Here is a 12,946-nt window from a genome sequence, read left to right as displayed (position 1 = left end):
GATTTAAGGAAAACATAAACTTGACACAGAAGCAATCAGTTTTAATTTTTTTAGCCATGTTTGTGAAAGAATTCACTTCTAGTACACAGGTAACACCCAAGCTCTTTCCCATTATATCCTGTTGTATTACAAGTTCCTTTAGCTTTGTTACCAAAGGTTTTTTCAGGGAGGCTACTAGGTAAATTCTAATGTTTTCAAGGTATCTTGTCTTGGAAATGGTGTCATTTCTCAGGATTTGAAAATGATTTGGCTGAACTAAAGGTGGAGAAGCCAAGCCTCTGCTACTTTTCCTAGTTTTCAGTTACTGGATAACTCCTGGGTACAGCTGTGGAGTCTTGGCACTGTGCCCATGCCCTAAAAATTTAAATATGGTAATAATGAAACCAAACCTCAAGAACCTAGAGCAGCTCTCTTACTTGCTATTATGGACTCAGCAATACGAAGAGCAGACAACTGTCCTGTTAGTTAATAGCTGCTTTTTTCTTTCATATCACACTAAGGTAAAGAGCCATGTGTCAGCTTCAGCTGCCCCTGTTCTTTTCCTCAAACTCCAAGATGAGACCTTTGATGTGGGACAGTTTCTGATGCAAGTATTCACAGCGGCGCTTCTCTTCCCTGTAACCTGGGTATCGCTGCAGAGAAAAAGCGCCCATGTCAAAAAAAGTCAATTCTGCCTTCTTGCTACCACTCCCAGGCCCGGTCTTACCTTCCTGAACTTTTTATATTCCTGGACTATCTTTTCTTCCAGCACCTGAAACAGAAAATGTTAGCACCAAGTTTAATCTTCAGAAAAAAATCTCCAGCTCTCTTAGGGACTAAAGTAACTTATCATTATACCAAATTATGCAGATTAATTTTTCTCTCAAAACAGACTTGGTCATTGAACAAACACACAGGCAATTAGCAGGGAGTTTATGGCCAGCAGAACTTGAAAGCCAGCCTGGGTTCATCCAGTCCTTACCTTGTGTTCTGGAGTTCCTCGCTGAACATTGTTCATCTCAGCTGCCAGCTCTATGAACCTTTGGCTTGCAGCCCCAACACGAGCATGCAGGATGCGGTATTCGGCATAATCTGTCTCAAAGTCCTGCTCATAGGCATGTTGCTGTTCTGCACTGTGGATTGCCCTGTATTGCCTGCCAGGAGCAGAGTGTTGTCACCATCAGTATCATTCACCTCCAAAGCTTCCAACTCCCAGGAGTGCACAAGGCTTGATAAAATTGGAAATGGCAAGGGACTCACAGGAGGTAATCTGGTACTTCTTCAGGGCTTGGGGATTCAGAATCTAGAAAGGAAACAAGACACGAAGGTAATGATAACGCTTTCCCCCCGCCCCCACTATGGCAGTTTCACCCTCTCTTTAACTCACCTGCTTGAACTGAGGGTCTGTGCTCCAGCCTGGGACCCATGTCTTCATCTTTATCTTCTTGCTCCCAATCTTCCTCCTCTAAGTCCTGACTGGCCAGTCCTTGTAGGGGACTTGGAGCTAGAGTTCTGAGCCTCTTTTGTTTTAATTCTACCAAAGCTGCAGGCGCTGGACGTTTCTGTTGGGAACATAGCTCAGGAACATAAACAGTAAGCCAGAAGCCTCCTGCCCTTCTCTCAAAAACTACTTCCATATAATGAGCTCTGGGAGCATGAAAATGATAAGCTCTCAGTTTTAAAATGTTAGCCTCATTGGACACAACTCTTTTAGAAAAACCCTTGCTATTACAACTTACCTTGTCCACATGTTTCTGGCTAGCAGAGGGAGGCAGTGCCTGATCAGGATCTCTGTTTGGAAGAAGAGTCTGGTTCCTTGGAGAGGGAATAGGAGAGATCAAGCCCAGGGTAGAAAGTAGGGCTCCATCTCCTATCACAGCCTTTAGAGTGGTAATTAGATAAGAATACCAGGGCGTCCTGGGTTAGTCCCACCCTGCCCCAAGTACCTCACTTCCCACTGTGCCATGTGTTCCCTCGAGGAGCCTGGGAGTGACTGTCCTTGGCTGCTTGCCAGTGGATCTGGCACCTGGCAGGGAAAGTGGCAGGGGCACATGGCTCCCTCGGCTTCAGGCTTTGCCCCACCTTATCCTAACTCCCTGCACTTTCTGGCCTCACCTCTTCTAGTGCCATCTGTGACTGTGAAATTGTGTCTCCTTCAGGGTAGTCTCCCACATTCTGCCAGCTCTCGCGATCCCTGGCATCTTCAGTCCGGTTGTGTCTCTGAACTGAAGATGGAGCTGGGATAGAATCCATAGCTGCCCAAATCGTGAGGCGCTCCCTGAGTGGGCCCAGGCAGTGGAGGCGGTTAGGCCCAGACCTGGGAAAAGGTGGTTGAAAAAAGCAATACATAAAACAGGAGGGTGGAGAACTTTTAAGGAACTGTGCACATCCCCTTCCCTGACTTACCACAGATTCTTACCTGCTACCTATTTTCCTTACCTGCCTAGGCATTGGCACACAAGGTCCAAGCCTGGACCACCAGGGCCCTCCTGGCCACACTGAGACACTACGAAGGAAAAGAGGCACGACCAGTGGGGACCCGGGAGCCTCAGGTACTGTGGGTGAAAGGAGACAGTCAACCCCATGAAAGTCAGTTCCTCCTCCCCAACCAATGCTGTTCCTCCCTGAGCCAGCCGAAGACTGAAGATGGGTCCCATGGGGCTCGTTAGCACACGACGTGCAGCTGGGCCCGAGTTCCTCAGGAGGTTAAGTCGCCGCAGTCCCTTCAACCGCAGCCTCTTGGGACCAACCCCAGCTGCCCCGATTTCCCCCATTTTGGGTTCAGTTCTCGAAACTTCATCAGACCGTGACTGTTCTCAGCCTCCCGCCCTGACGGTCCCTTCATGAAGCCAATGTCTGTTCTCCCTGCACTTCACCTCCACACACCCCAGACCCGCGCTTACCCCTCTGTTGCCTTGGAAAGCAATCACTGGCCGAACCTGCGGGCAGAACACAGACTTGAGCCAAGAGCAGCAGAAACGGCGTCCCTAGGATCCGGCATCGGGAGCCTGGGGTAGGGGGACTTGCCTCGCGGGCTTCACTTGGAGAGGTGGGGAGGCCAGAGCCCGACGTTGCTGCTCTCCACCCCCAGGTCCCTTCGCCGGGGTCGCCGGCTGAGACCCGACCTCCGGAGAGGCAGGGGATAGAGAGGATGGGCCCGGGCCAGCCGTACCTGTTGCAGACGACACTCTTGCAGCGCTCGCAGCGCTGCGTCGTTGAGCCTGAGCAGTAGGAGGCTGGTCCGGGCAGCCGGGGTGAAGCAGAGCCGGAGCTTCCCACTCAGAAGCTCCTGGGCTCCCTCCATGGCTGCGAGGTTCAGGGGCAGGTAGAGCGCGAGCCACAGACCCGGGCCACTACCACCTCGGCTGTGCAGGGCTAGGCTGGCACACCCAGGCGCCCAGGTAGGCCCCGCCCTCCGCCGGGACCCCACCCCCGGCCCCACCCACAGCCGGCGCCACCCCAGGGATTTCCCAGTCGCCGGGGGCCGGCACCTCGCTCTCTCCCAGATGTTAGCAGCACCAACCCCAGCGGTTTTTTCTTGGATGGGCGGGCAGCTCTTTGGGCTTTCGGAAGAGGCTCTCCCAGTTCCGGAGAGAAAGTCTGCGGCCAGCTTCAGATGCCTCACCCGAGTCCCCAGTCCTGCCTGAGTTTTTCTACCTAACCTGAACTCAAGAGCTGCGGTCTCTAAGTGGAGCTGAACCTGCAACCCCCCAGAGGGTTTTAGGTGCAGAAGGGCGGGACATAGCGACTGGTTGCTGGGCGGGGCCAGCTCATCACGCCAAGAGCCCCAAGGAACCAGAGGAGGGCAGACCCGAGGGGCGATTTCCCGAGGCCAGCACCTGGCGTAGCCCTTTGGCTTTTCCCAGCCAGCGGTACTGCTGCTGACCCGCAACCGGCTTCTAAGAATGAAGAGGAAATCGGACCCGGTGGGTGTGGCGGCAGGAGAGAAGCTTGACTTCTCAAGCTGGAGCGCCCCCCATCGATGGGCAGTGGTTGATGGCAGGGGAGTTGCAGGACAGGCAAGAGACAGAACTCAGTTCCAGGTCTCCCCTCGTGGCCTGTACACGGGAGATTGGTGGAGACTGGTGTGAAAGAGAGCTGGCTCACTCCCTCGGGAGGACCAAGAGGTGCCGCGAAGTTGCCAGACATCCCAGAGGTTTAGATCCTGCTGCAGTGAAACACCAGGACCAATAATCTGTCGGCCCTTTATGTCTCCACTTGACCCTGTTTCCCAAAAGTCCTGGTGGTGTTCTCTTTCCTGGCCAGGATACCTCTGCTAAATCCCTGATGACCTTAATGCCCTTACATTTGTGAAAACTCATCAAATTGTACACTTAAAATGTATCTATTTTAATGTCTGTAAATATACCTCAATAAAGTCGCTTGGTTTCTTTCTTTTTTTTTTTTAAAGTGAAGTCTTGACTACCAGTTCAGTTCAGTTCAGTTCAGTCGCTCAGTCGTGTCCAACTCTCCGCGACTCCATGAATCACAGCACGCCAGGCCTCACCAGGGAACTCCCTAAAGTTGATTTTTAAATCTAACTTCAACAACAAAACATTGACCTAGCCCTCTCCTCAGGCTGTCTGCTTCTCTGGGTAACAATTTCCTAATTTGATAAACAGTTGTGGCAGTGGGTAGAGCTGGTCTCCCAGGGTCCTTTTGATTCTCAGATGATATCTGTGGCCTTTTGTTGGATTTTCCTGGATTTAAACTCAAAGGAGTGATTACAGTGGTTAAAATGTCCAAAGAGGAGGGAAGAAGCAATGCTGTAAAGAGGCAACTAGGGAAGACATTTGAGGAAGAGAGAAGGGAGGTGGGGATCTAACAGTGTGTCAGGAGCTCTGTATGTTACTTAATCCCTACAGTAACTTTTTAGAGTGAGTATCATTATCCACATTTTTCATTTATTCATTCAACAGATATTTACTGAGCACTTACTCTGTCCCTGACATTGTACTAGATCCTTGGGATACATCAATGAACAGATTCTTGTTTTGGGAGAGCTTATATCCTAGAGGGGAAGGAGACACTAGATATGCATCAAAGAAATAAACGTAAGAAATATAGTGAATATTATAAAAAAAGAGAAAAAAATTTTTAAAAATTTTAAAGTAAAAACAAAACAAAAAATATAGTATATGTTAAAAGGTAGTAAGAGCTATAGTTAAAAAAAGAGAGAGAGCAAGGTAGAAGGTTTGGAAATGGAGGAGGAGGGTGGAGAGGGCTGACTGTATATTAAGTAAGATGATCCAAGAAGGCCTTCTGGAGAAAATGAAATTTGAGCAATATTTTTTTTTTTTTTTAATGGCCATGCTGCGTGGCTTGCAGAATCTTAGTTCCCCAACCGGGTTTTGCAAGGCCCTCAGCAATGAAACCACTGAGTCCTAACCACTGGATCAGCAAGGAATTTGCCCCCCACACAGGCACCTTTTTTTTAGTGGGAGCAATGTCTTAAAGGAAGTGAGGGGACTGAAAGCTACACAGTTGCAGGAACTGTCTTCCAGGCGCAGGAACTAACTAGCCAGTGCAAACTCTAAGTCAGGAGTATGTGTGGAGAGTGTGAGGAATAGCCGAGGCCAGTGTAACAGGAACAAGGGAACTGAGGAAGGGAGTAGGGAGCGATGAAGTCAGGAAAGTAAGAAGCAGGGGTGGGTCCTTTGGGCCACTGTAAGGACTTTGGCTTTTACTTGGAGTGAATGAGGAGTCAAGGTAGGGTTTTGAGCAGAGGAATCACATGAAGTCACTTCTATTTTTAAAGGCTCACTGTGGCTGCTGTTAAGAATAGACTGTAGGGGACAAGGCTAAAAGCAGTATGACCTGTTAGGAGACAATTGCAGCAATCCAAGCTAGAGATGGTGGCAACTTGCACCAGGACCAGAGGTGGGAGAAGGGAGAGGGCTCTGGATATATTGAGGGTAGAGCCGACAGGATTCCCTGATGGATTGAATGTGGTATGTGATAGAGAAATGGCATCAATAATAACTTGGATTTTTGGCCAGAACTACTAGAAGGATGAAATTGTCATCAACTGAGGTAGGAAACATCGCTGGTGGAATAGGGTTAGCCCTGAACACGTTGAGTTGTCTATTAGAATCCACATGGGGGTATGGAGCATGAAGTTGTATAGATAAATTTGGAGATGGTGAGGGATGACTGGGTTAGAGATGTAAATTTGGTAGCATTAAATAGATAAATGGTATTAGGTTGGTGCAAAAGTAATTGCAGTTTTGCATTGTTGAACTTCACCATTTGCTATTGGAACCACCAATTGAGAGACTCACTGAAGCTGATCCTTTTCCAACTACATGAAAAGTCGCTCAAGAACTCAACATCGACCATTCTACAGTCATTCGGCATTTGAAGCAAACTTGAAAGGTGAAAAAGCTCGATAAGTGTGTGCCTCATGAGCTGACAGAAAATAAAAAAAATCATCATTTTGAAGTGTCGTCTTCTCTTATTCTATTCAACAACAACGAACCATTTCTTGATCGGATTGTGATGTGCAACGAAAAGTGGATTGTATATGACAAACAACAACTGGCAATGACCAACTCAGTGGTTGGACCTAGAAGAAGCTCCAAAGCACTTCCCAAAGCCACACTTGCACCAAAAAAAGGTCATGGTCATTGTTTAGTGGTCTGCTGCCAGTCTGATCCACTAGAGCTTTCTGAATCCCAGCGAAACTGTTACATCCGTAAAGTATGTTCAGCAATGATGAGATGCACCAAAAACTGCAACACCTGCAGCTGACATTGGTCAACAGAAAGGGCCCAATTCTCCTCCACAACAATGCCCGACCACATGTCTCACATGCTTCAAAAGTGGAACAAATTGGGTACAAAGTTTTGCCTCATCCGCCATATTCAACTGACCTCTTGCCAACCAACTACCACAACTTTTTGCAGGGAAAATGCTTCCACAACCAGCAAGGAGGCAGAAAATGCTTTCCAAAAGTTCCTCAAATCCTGAAGCACGTATCTTTATGCTACAAGAATAAACCAACTTATTTCTCATTGGCAAAAGTGTGTTGATTGTAATGGTTCCTATTTTGATTAATAAAGATGTGTTTGGAGCCTATAATTTTATAATGATTTAAAATTCACAATTGAAAACCACAATTACCTTTTCACCAACCTAATATTTAAACCCATAGGACTGGATGACTCATTCAAGAAGACAGAGAAGAGCCTAAAGGACTACACCTTAGGGTATTCCAATCTCTAGAAATAAGTCAGGGGGAAGAAAAGTAAAGGCAACTGAAAGGTAGTGAGAAAGGAGGGAAAAGACAGTGTGATGTTCTGAAAGCCAAGTGAACACTATGTGTCAAAGAAAAGAGAACTGTGTTGAAAGCCATAGATAGGGACTTCCCTGGTGGTCCAGTGGCTAAGACTCCGAACTCCAATGCAAGGGGCCCCGGGTTGATCCCTGGCCAGGGAACTAGATCTTACATGCCACAACTAAAGATCCCAAGTGCTACAACTAAGACCTGGTGTGGCCAAATAAATAATAAATAAATTTTTAAAATGCCACAGACAGGCCAAGTAAAATGAAGATTAAGAGCTGACCATTGTGATGAAAATATTTTAAAACTGACAGTAGTGGTGGTTGCACACATCTGTGGATTATATTAAAAACCATAAAATTGTATGTACACTTCAAATGGGTTAATTGTATGATATGTGAATTATATTTCAATTAAACCATTACAAAAGAAAAAAAAAGAATTGACCACTGGGTTTAGCAATGTGGATTCACTGGTAACCTTCATAAGAGAAGTTCTGGTGAAACGGTAAGGTGAAAGCCTGATTGGAGAAGGTTTAAAGAGAATGGTAGATAAGGCATCTATGGAATTTAAGCTTTGCTAAATATAGAACAAAGAAATAAGGAGTCAATTGTTAGGGGAAATAGGATCAAGAGAAAGGTTTATGGTTGGAGAAAGTACATATTTGTATGCTGGTGGGAATTACTTGAGGAATATTCCCCAAACTTTGATGATGCAGGAAAGAGAAGAGGGTTGCTGAAGTGGCGTTTTTGAGTAGAATAGAGGCAGAGGGATCTATCCAGGATTGGTTTTCCAAAGGAGCATGGATGGTTCATCTATAGGAGAAGGCCACGTGGACAGAGAAGGTAGGTGCAGGTGCAAAAGATTGCTAGAGGTCTGGACTTTCCTGGTGGCACAGTGGATAAAAATCTGCCTGCCAATGCAGGGGACATGGGTTCAGTCCCTGGTCTGGGAAGATTTCATGTCCCAAGGGGCAACCACTGAGCCTGTGTGCTACAACTATTGAAGCTCAAGTTCCTAGAGCCTGTGCTCTTGCAACAAGAGAAGCCACTGCAATGAGAGGCCCAAGCACTGCCACGAAGAGTAGCCCCCACTCACTGCAATTATAGAAAGCCCGTGCAAAGCCACAAAGACCCAGTGTGGGCAAATATAAAAATAATACGTAAAATTATAAACAAAAATGACTGGTAGGTGTGGAGAAAGTCTAGGGGAGTGCTCTTCTGATTTTCTGTCTTCTCAGTGAAGCAACTGAGAAAGAATATGAGGATGAAGGAGGAGCAATAGGAGTTGAGGGATAAAAATGGTGTGAAATAATTGCCTAGAAGGGTGACTGAGTTAGGAATGGGCCCAATACTAAGGACTGAAGAGAAAACTGAAGTTTAGAGAAGCTTACCCAGGGTCACAGAGCAGAGGTTCTAAAACTGTGTCTGCAGACCATAGAGCTTAGGAATTCTGTGAGCTTGGAAAGGGGAAAATTACACCCTTTATTTTCACTAACCCTAATAAAATGCAACATTTCTTTTAGCTATGAATGTAGGCACAAACCACTTGCACTGGCAGTAATGATGTTCTCACAAAGAGAAATGAGAAGTATTTTCATTTCATATCACATTTGTTGGAGCAATATCCAAACCCCATTTGCACTCATCACCACTTTATAATTACAATTGTTATTACCATTACAACTCTTATTGCCTTGATATTTTATATTATGCATTGATAAAAATGAAGTTACTCTACCGGAAGCATTTTAATATTTTGATAACTATATATGAATATAATCAATTGTATAATTGATTTATACAATTTATGATCCCAAGTAGTCTTTTTTATTGGAGAAGGCAATGGGACCCCACTCCAGTACTCTTGCCTGGAAAATCTCATGGATGGAGGAGCCTGGTAGGCTGAGGTCCATGGGGTCACGAAGAGTCAGACACGACTGGGTGACTTCACTTTCACTTTTCACTTTCATGCATTGGAGAAGGAAATGGCAACCCACACCAGTGTTCTTGTCTGGAGAATCCCAGGGATGGGGGAGCCTGGTGGTCTGCTGTCTCTGGGGTCGCACAGAGTCAGACCCGACTGAAGTGACTTAGCAGCAGCAGCAGCAGCAGTCTTTTTTAATTGTGGCAAAATACACATAACAAAATTTATCATCTTCACCATTTTTAAATGTGCAGCTCAGTAGTGTCAATAGTACAGTAGTGTTAGTAGGGATTCCTAAGTGGCTCAGTGGTAAAGAAACTACCTGTCAATATAGGAGACCCTGGAGACACAGGTTTGATCCCTGGGTCAGGAAGATCCCCTGGAGGAGGAAATGGCAACCCACTCCAGTATTTTTGACTGGAATATCCTATGGACAAAGGAGCCTGGCAAGGTACAGTCCATGGGGTCGCAAAGAGTTGGACATGACTTAGCAACTGAGCGCACACGCAGTGTTAGTTGCACAGAGCTGGCACACTGCTGTGCAACCAATCTTCAGAGCTCTTTTCACCTTGTAAAACTGAAACTCTGTACTTGTTAAACAAGAACTCTTCATTTCCCCCTCCTCCTAGTTCCCACCAACAGAAAGTCCCTTCTCCTTCCTGTTTCACTGAATGTGACTACTCTAGATACCTCATAAGTGCAGTCATATAGTATTTGTCTTTTTGTGACTGGCTTAGTTCACTTTGCATACTGTCTTCGAGGTTCATCCATCTTGTAACATGTCAGGATTTCCTTCCTTTTTAAGGCTGAATACGATTCCACTGTATGTATATCCCACATTTTCTATGACCATTAATCTGCCAATAGACATCTGGGTTGCTTATTGTTTGGCTATTGTGAATAATGCTGCTATGCATATGGATGTACAGATACTTTGGGTGTATTTTTAAAAATACTTTACTTATTTTATTTTTGGCTGTGCTGCATCTTCATTGCCGCCCTTGCGCTTTCTCTAGTTGTGAAGAGTTGGGGCTTCTCTTCACTTGTGGTGTGTGGGCTTCTGCTTGGGATGGCTTTTCTTGTTGCAGATCACAGGCTCTAGGGTGCTCAGTAGTTGTGGAGCACAGCTTTAGTTGCTCCACAACATGTGGAATCTTCTCGGAGCAGGTATTGAACCCATGTCCCCACCATTGGCAGGAGGATTCTTAACAACTGGACCACCATGGAAGTCTCCCATTGGTTTATTTTAAACCTTTTCTAAGAAGGGATCCTTAAGGTTTACAAGACTGCTTTTTTGCCTAATTTTCTGGACTGTTTCTCCAACTTTTATCTTCCAACTCTTCTGTCATATTTTTAATTTCCAAGAGCTGTTTATTCTTTGAATGTTTTTTTTTTCTAGCTCCCCTGTTTTTGTTCAATATCCTCTTCATTTCTAAGGATACTAATTATAGTCCCCTCTCCCACCCACCCCCCTTTTTTTTGTTCCTGGAATTGTTTCTAATCTTCTGAGAGCTTACTTTCTGTTTCTGTTTTGCTTTGACCTATTTTTATGTTGAGTGTTTTCTTCAGTGCTTGCTGATTCTCGGCTATCTATCTACTCATCTCTACAAGGCACTCAAATCTAACTAGAAGTTTAGTATGCATGGAGAGGACTGGTTGCACTTTACAATAAATTTACTGGATCATTTCATTATGTGATCCCTCCAATTAATCTATTTATTCAAGCTTTCCCCCATCTCAGGGCCTTGGCATATGCTATTTCCATTGTTTGTACATTGCTTTAAAAGTATTTGGAGGAAGGAACAGAAATGTGACTCAAGACACTTTACTCAAAAAACAAATATGGTGGTTTTCATAGCAGGAAGCTCAGAGAGAGAACAAATGTTACCGTTGATTCATTCAGTGGCCCAAGAGCAACATCAAGGACCCAGTTTCCTTCTGCCACTCACTTTGATTCAACTTAAGGATTGTTCTTCAAAGTCAAAGAAGCCAAAAGCAGTTAAGGGCTGTGTGAATGAATCCTTATTCAAGTCAATAAGGAAGCGCTCCACAGTGGAAAAAAAAAGTCCCTCCCTTTGGTCTTGTTACCAAAAGCTAGGCCTCTTTGTACAGTGGTGGCAAATCAAATCCTTGAGACAAGGCTTCCCTCATGGTTCAGTGGTAAAAAAATCCTCTGCAATGCAGGAGATGCTAGGTCAGGAAGATCCTTTGGAGAAAGAAATGGCAACCCACTCCAGTAATCTTGCCTGGGAAATCCTATGGGCAGAGGAGCCTGGCATGGTACAAGGGGTTGCAAAAGAGTCACACATGACTGAGTGACTTAAAAAACAGTAACAACAACAAAAACAAATCTTGGAAACAAGAGTTTGGGGGTTGATTTTGTAGATCTTTTTTTCTTTTCTTGTACTTCTTGACTATATAAGTCCCTTTAACAGGACACAGAGTTTTGGATGAAGCAGAAACTGCCGCTACTGCTAAGTCACTTCAGTCGTGTCTGACTCTGTGTGACCCCATAGATGGCAGCCCACCAGGCTCCCCCGTCCCTGGGATTCTCCAGGCAAGAACACTGGAGTGGGTTGCCATTTCCATGTGTGAAAGTGAAAAGTGAAAGTGAAGTCACTCGGTCATGTCTGACTCGTAGCGACCCCATGGACTGCAGCCTACCAGGCTCCTCCGTCCATGGGATTTTCTAGGCGAGAGTACTGGAGTGGCTTGCCATTGCCTTCTCCGTGAAGCAGAAAAGGATAGCCTTATTGATGCACTGGGCTTCTCTCTTGAAAAACTGTGTGTCCACCCCAGAGAAGTTGATGAGGGTTGTTAAAACAGTGGGTCAAAGGTGGAGCCTGACAAGATTAGGGTGTGAGCAGGGCTTGTACTCCTTTTATATCCTCTCAGGTGATTGATCTCCTAATCTTTTTTTAAAAATCTATTTATTGTTGACTGTGCTGGGTCTTCATTACTGGGTGGGCTTTTCTCTAGTGAGGCAGGGCTCTAGGGCACATGGGCTTTGTAGTTTCAGCAGGTGGACTCAATAGTTGCAACTCCCAGGCTCTGGAGCACAGGCTCAATAGTGGTGGTGAACTAGTTGCTTCGAGGCACGTGGGATCTTCCCCTGCATCAGCATGTGGATTCTTTCACCACTGAGCCACCAGGGAAGCCTCTCAATCTCCTAGTCTTATGAGCTTCTCCGGTCCCTTTAATCTTGCCTCAGGTGGTTTCTTGGCTTCTCCTCCCTCAATTCTCAAGTGTTCCAAACACTTGAGGCTGAAGTCTTGCCTACAAGAAATAGGGAACAGAAAGGCTTCCATCTTTGGGAGCCCCACAGGGCTCTGCTTGGTTTCACTCTGATCAGATCTATTTAGGTAACTTGCTAACTCTCGAACCAATAACTGTCACCAGATGAATACCATGCATGGTTTAGGGAGGGATTCCTGAGCTAATCAATGCGAAGAGTGATGAATTTACTTTGATTGACTTAGCAATTCAGTTCCACCCTTGGAACTTAGGGAGGAAGGAAAGAAGGTCCTAAAACTATTGCTCTTCCTCCTTAAAGGAGATAGTTAGAAATGTTAGGGATTCAGCTACATGGCTGGAACCCTCTTCTACTTTCCCTACAACTGGCTCCAGGCCTCAGTTTAAAAGTGACCACAGGGAATTCCTTGGTGGTTCAGTGGTTAGGACTCCAAGCTCTAACTACAGAGGCCCCAGATTTGATCCCTGGTTGGGAAACTAAGATCTCATAAGCTGCATGGCACAGCC

General features: G+C 45.7%; 1 protein-coding gene across 1 annotated transcript; it reads right to left on the bottom strand.

Moving 5' to 3' along the window:
- Positions 1–26: 26 nt before the first annotated feature.
- On the bottom strand, positions 27–3,404 carry ELL3 (elongation factor for RNA polymerase II 3). Its single transcript, XM_055418365.2, has 11 exons — positions 3,152–3,404; positions 2,883–2,918; positions 2,419–2,534; positions 2,095–2,296; positions 1,926–2,005; positions 1,719–1,794; positions 1,367–1,541; positions 1,240–1,282; positions 962–1,133; positions 707–751; positions 27–632 (listed from the first exon to the last, which is right to left on the bottom strand). The coding sequence occupies exons 1-11, from the start codon at positions 3,281–3,283 to the stop codon at positions 522–524; spliced, it is 1,188 nt and encodes a 395-aa protein (XP_055274340.2). The 5' UTR covers positions 3,284–3,404; the 3' UTR covers positions 27–521.
- Positions 3,405–12,946: the final 9,542 nt, after the last annotated feature.

The sequence above is a fragment of the Moschus berezovskii genome, chromosome 21 (genome assembly GCF_049115385.1).
Source record: "Moschus berezovskii isolate FMDL1 chromosome 21, NW_MosBer_1.0, whole genome shotgun sequence".
NCBI lineage: Eukaryota > Metazoa > Chordata > Mammalia > Artiodactyla > Moschidae > Moschus > Moschus berezovskii.
This window is presented reverse-complemented; position numbering and strand designations above follow the sequence as displayed.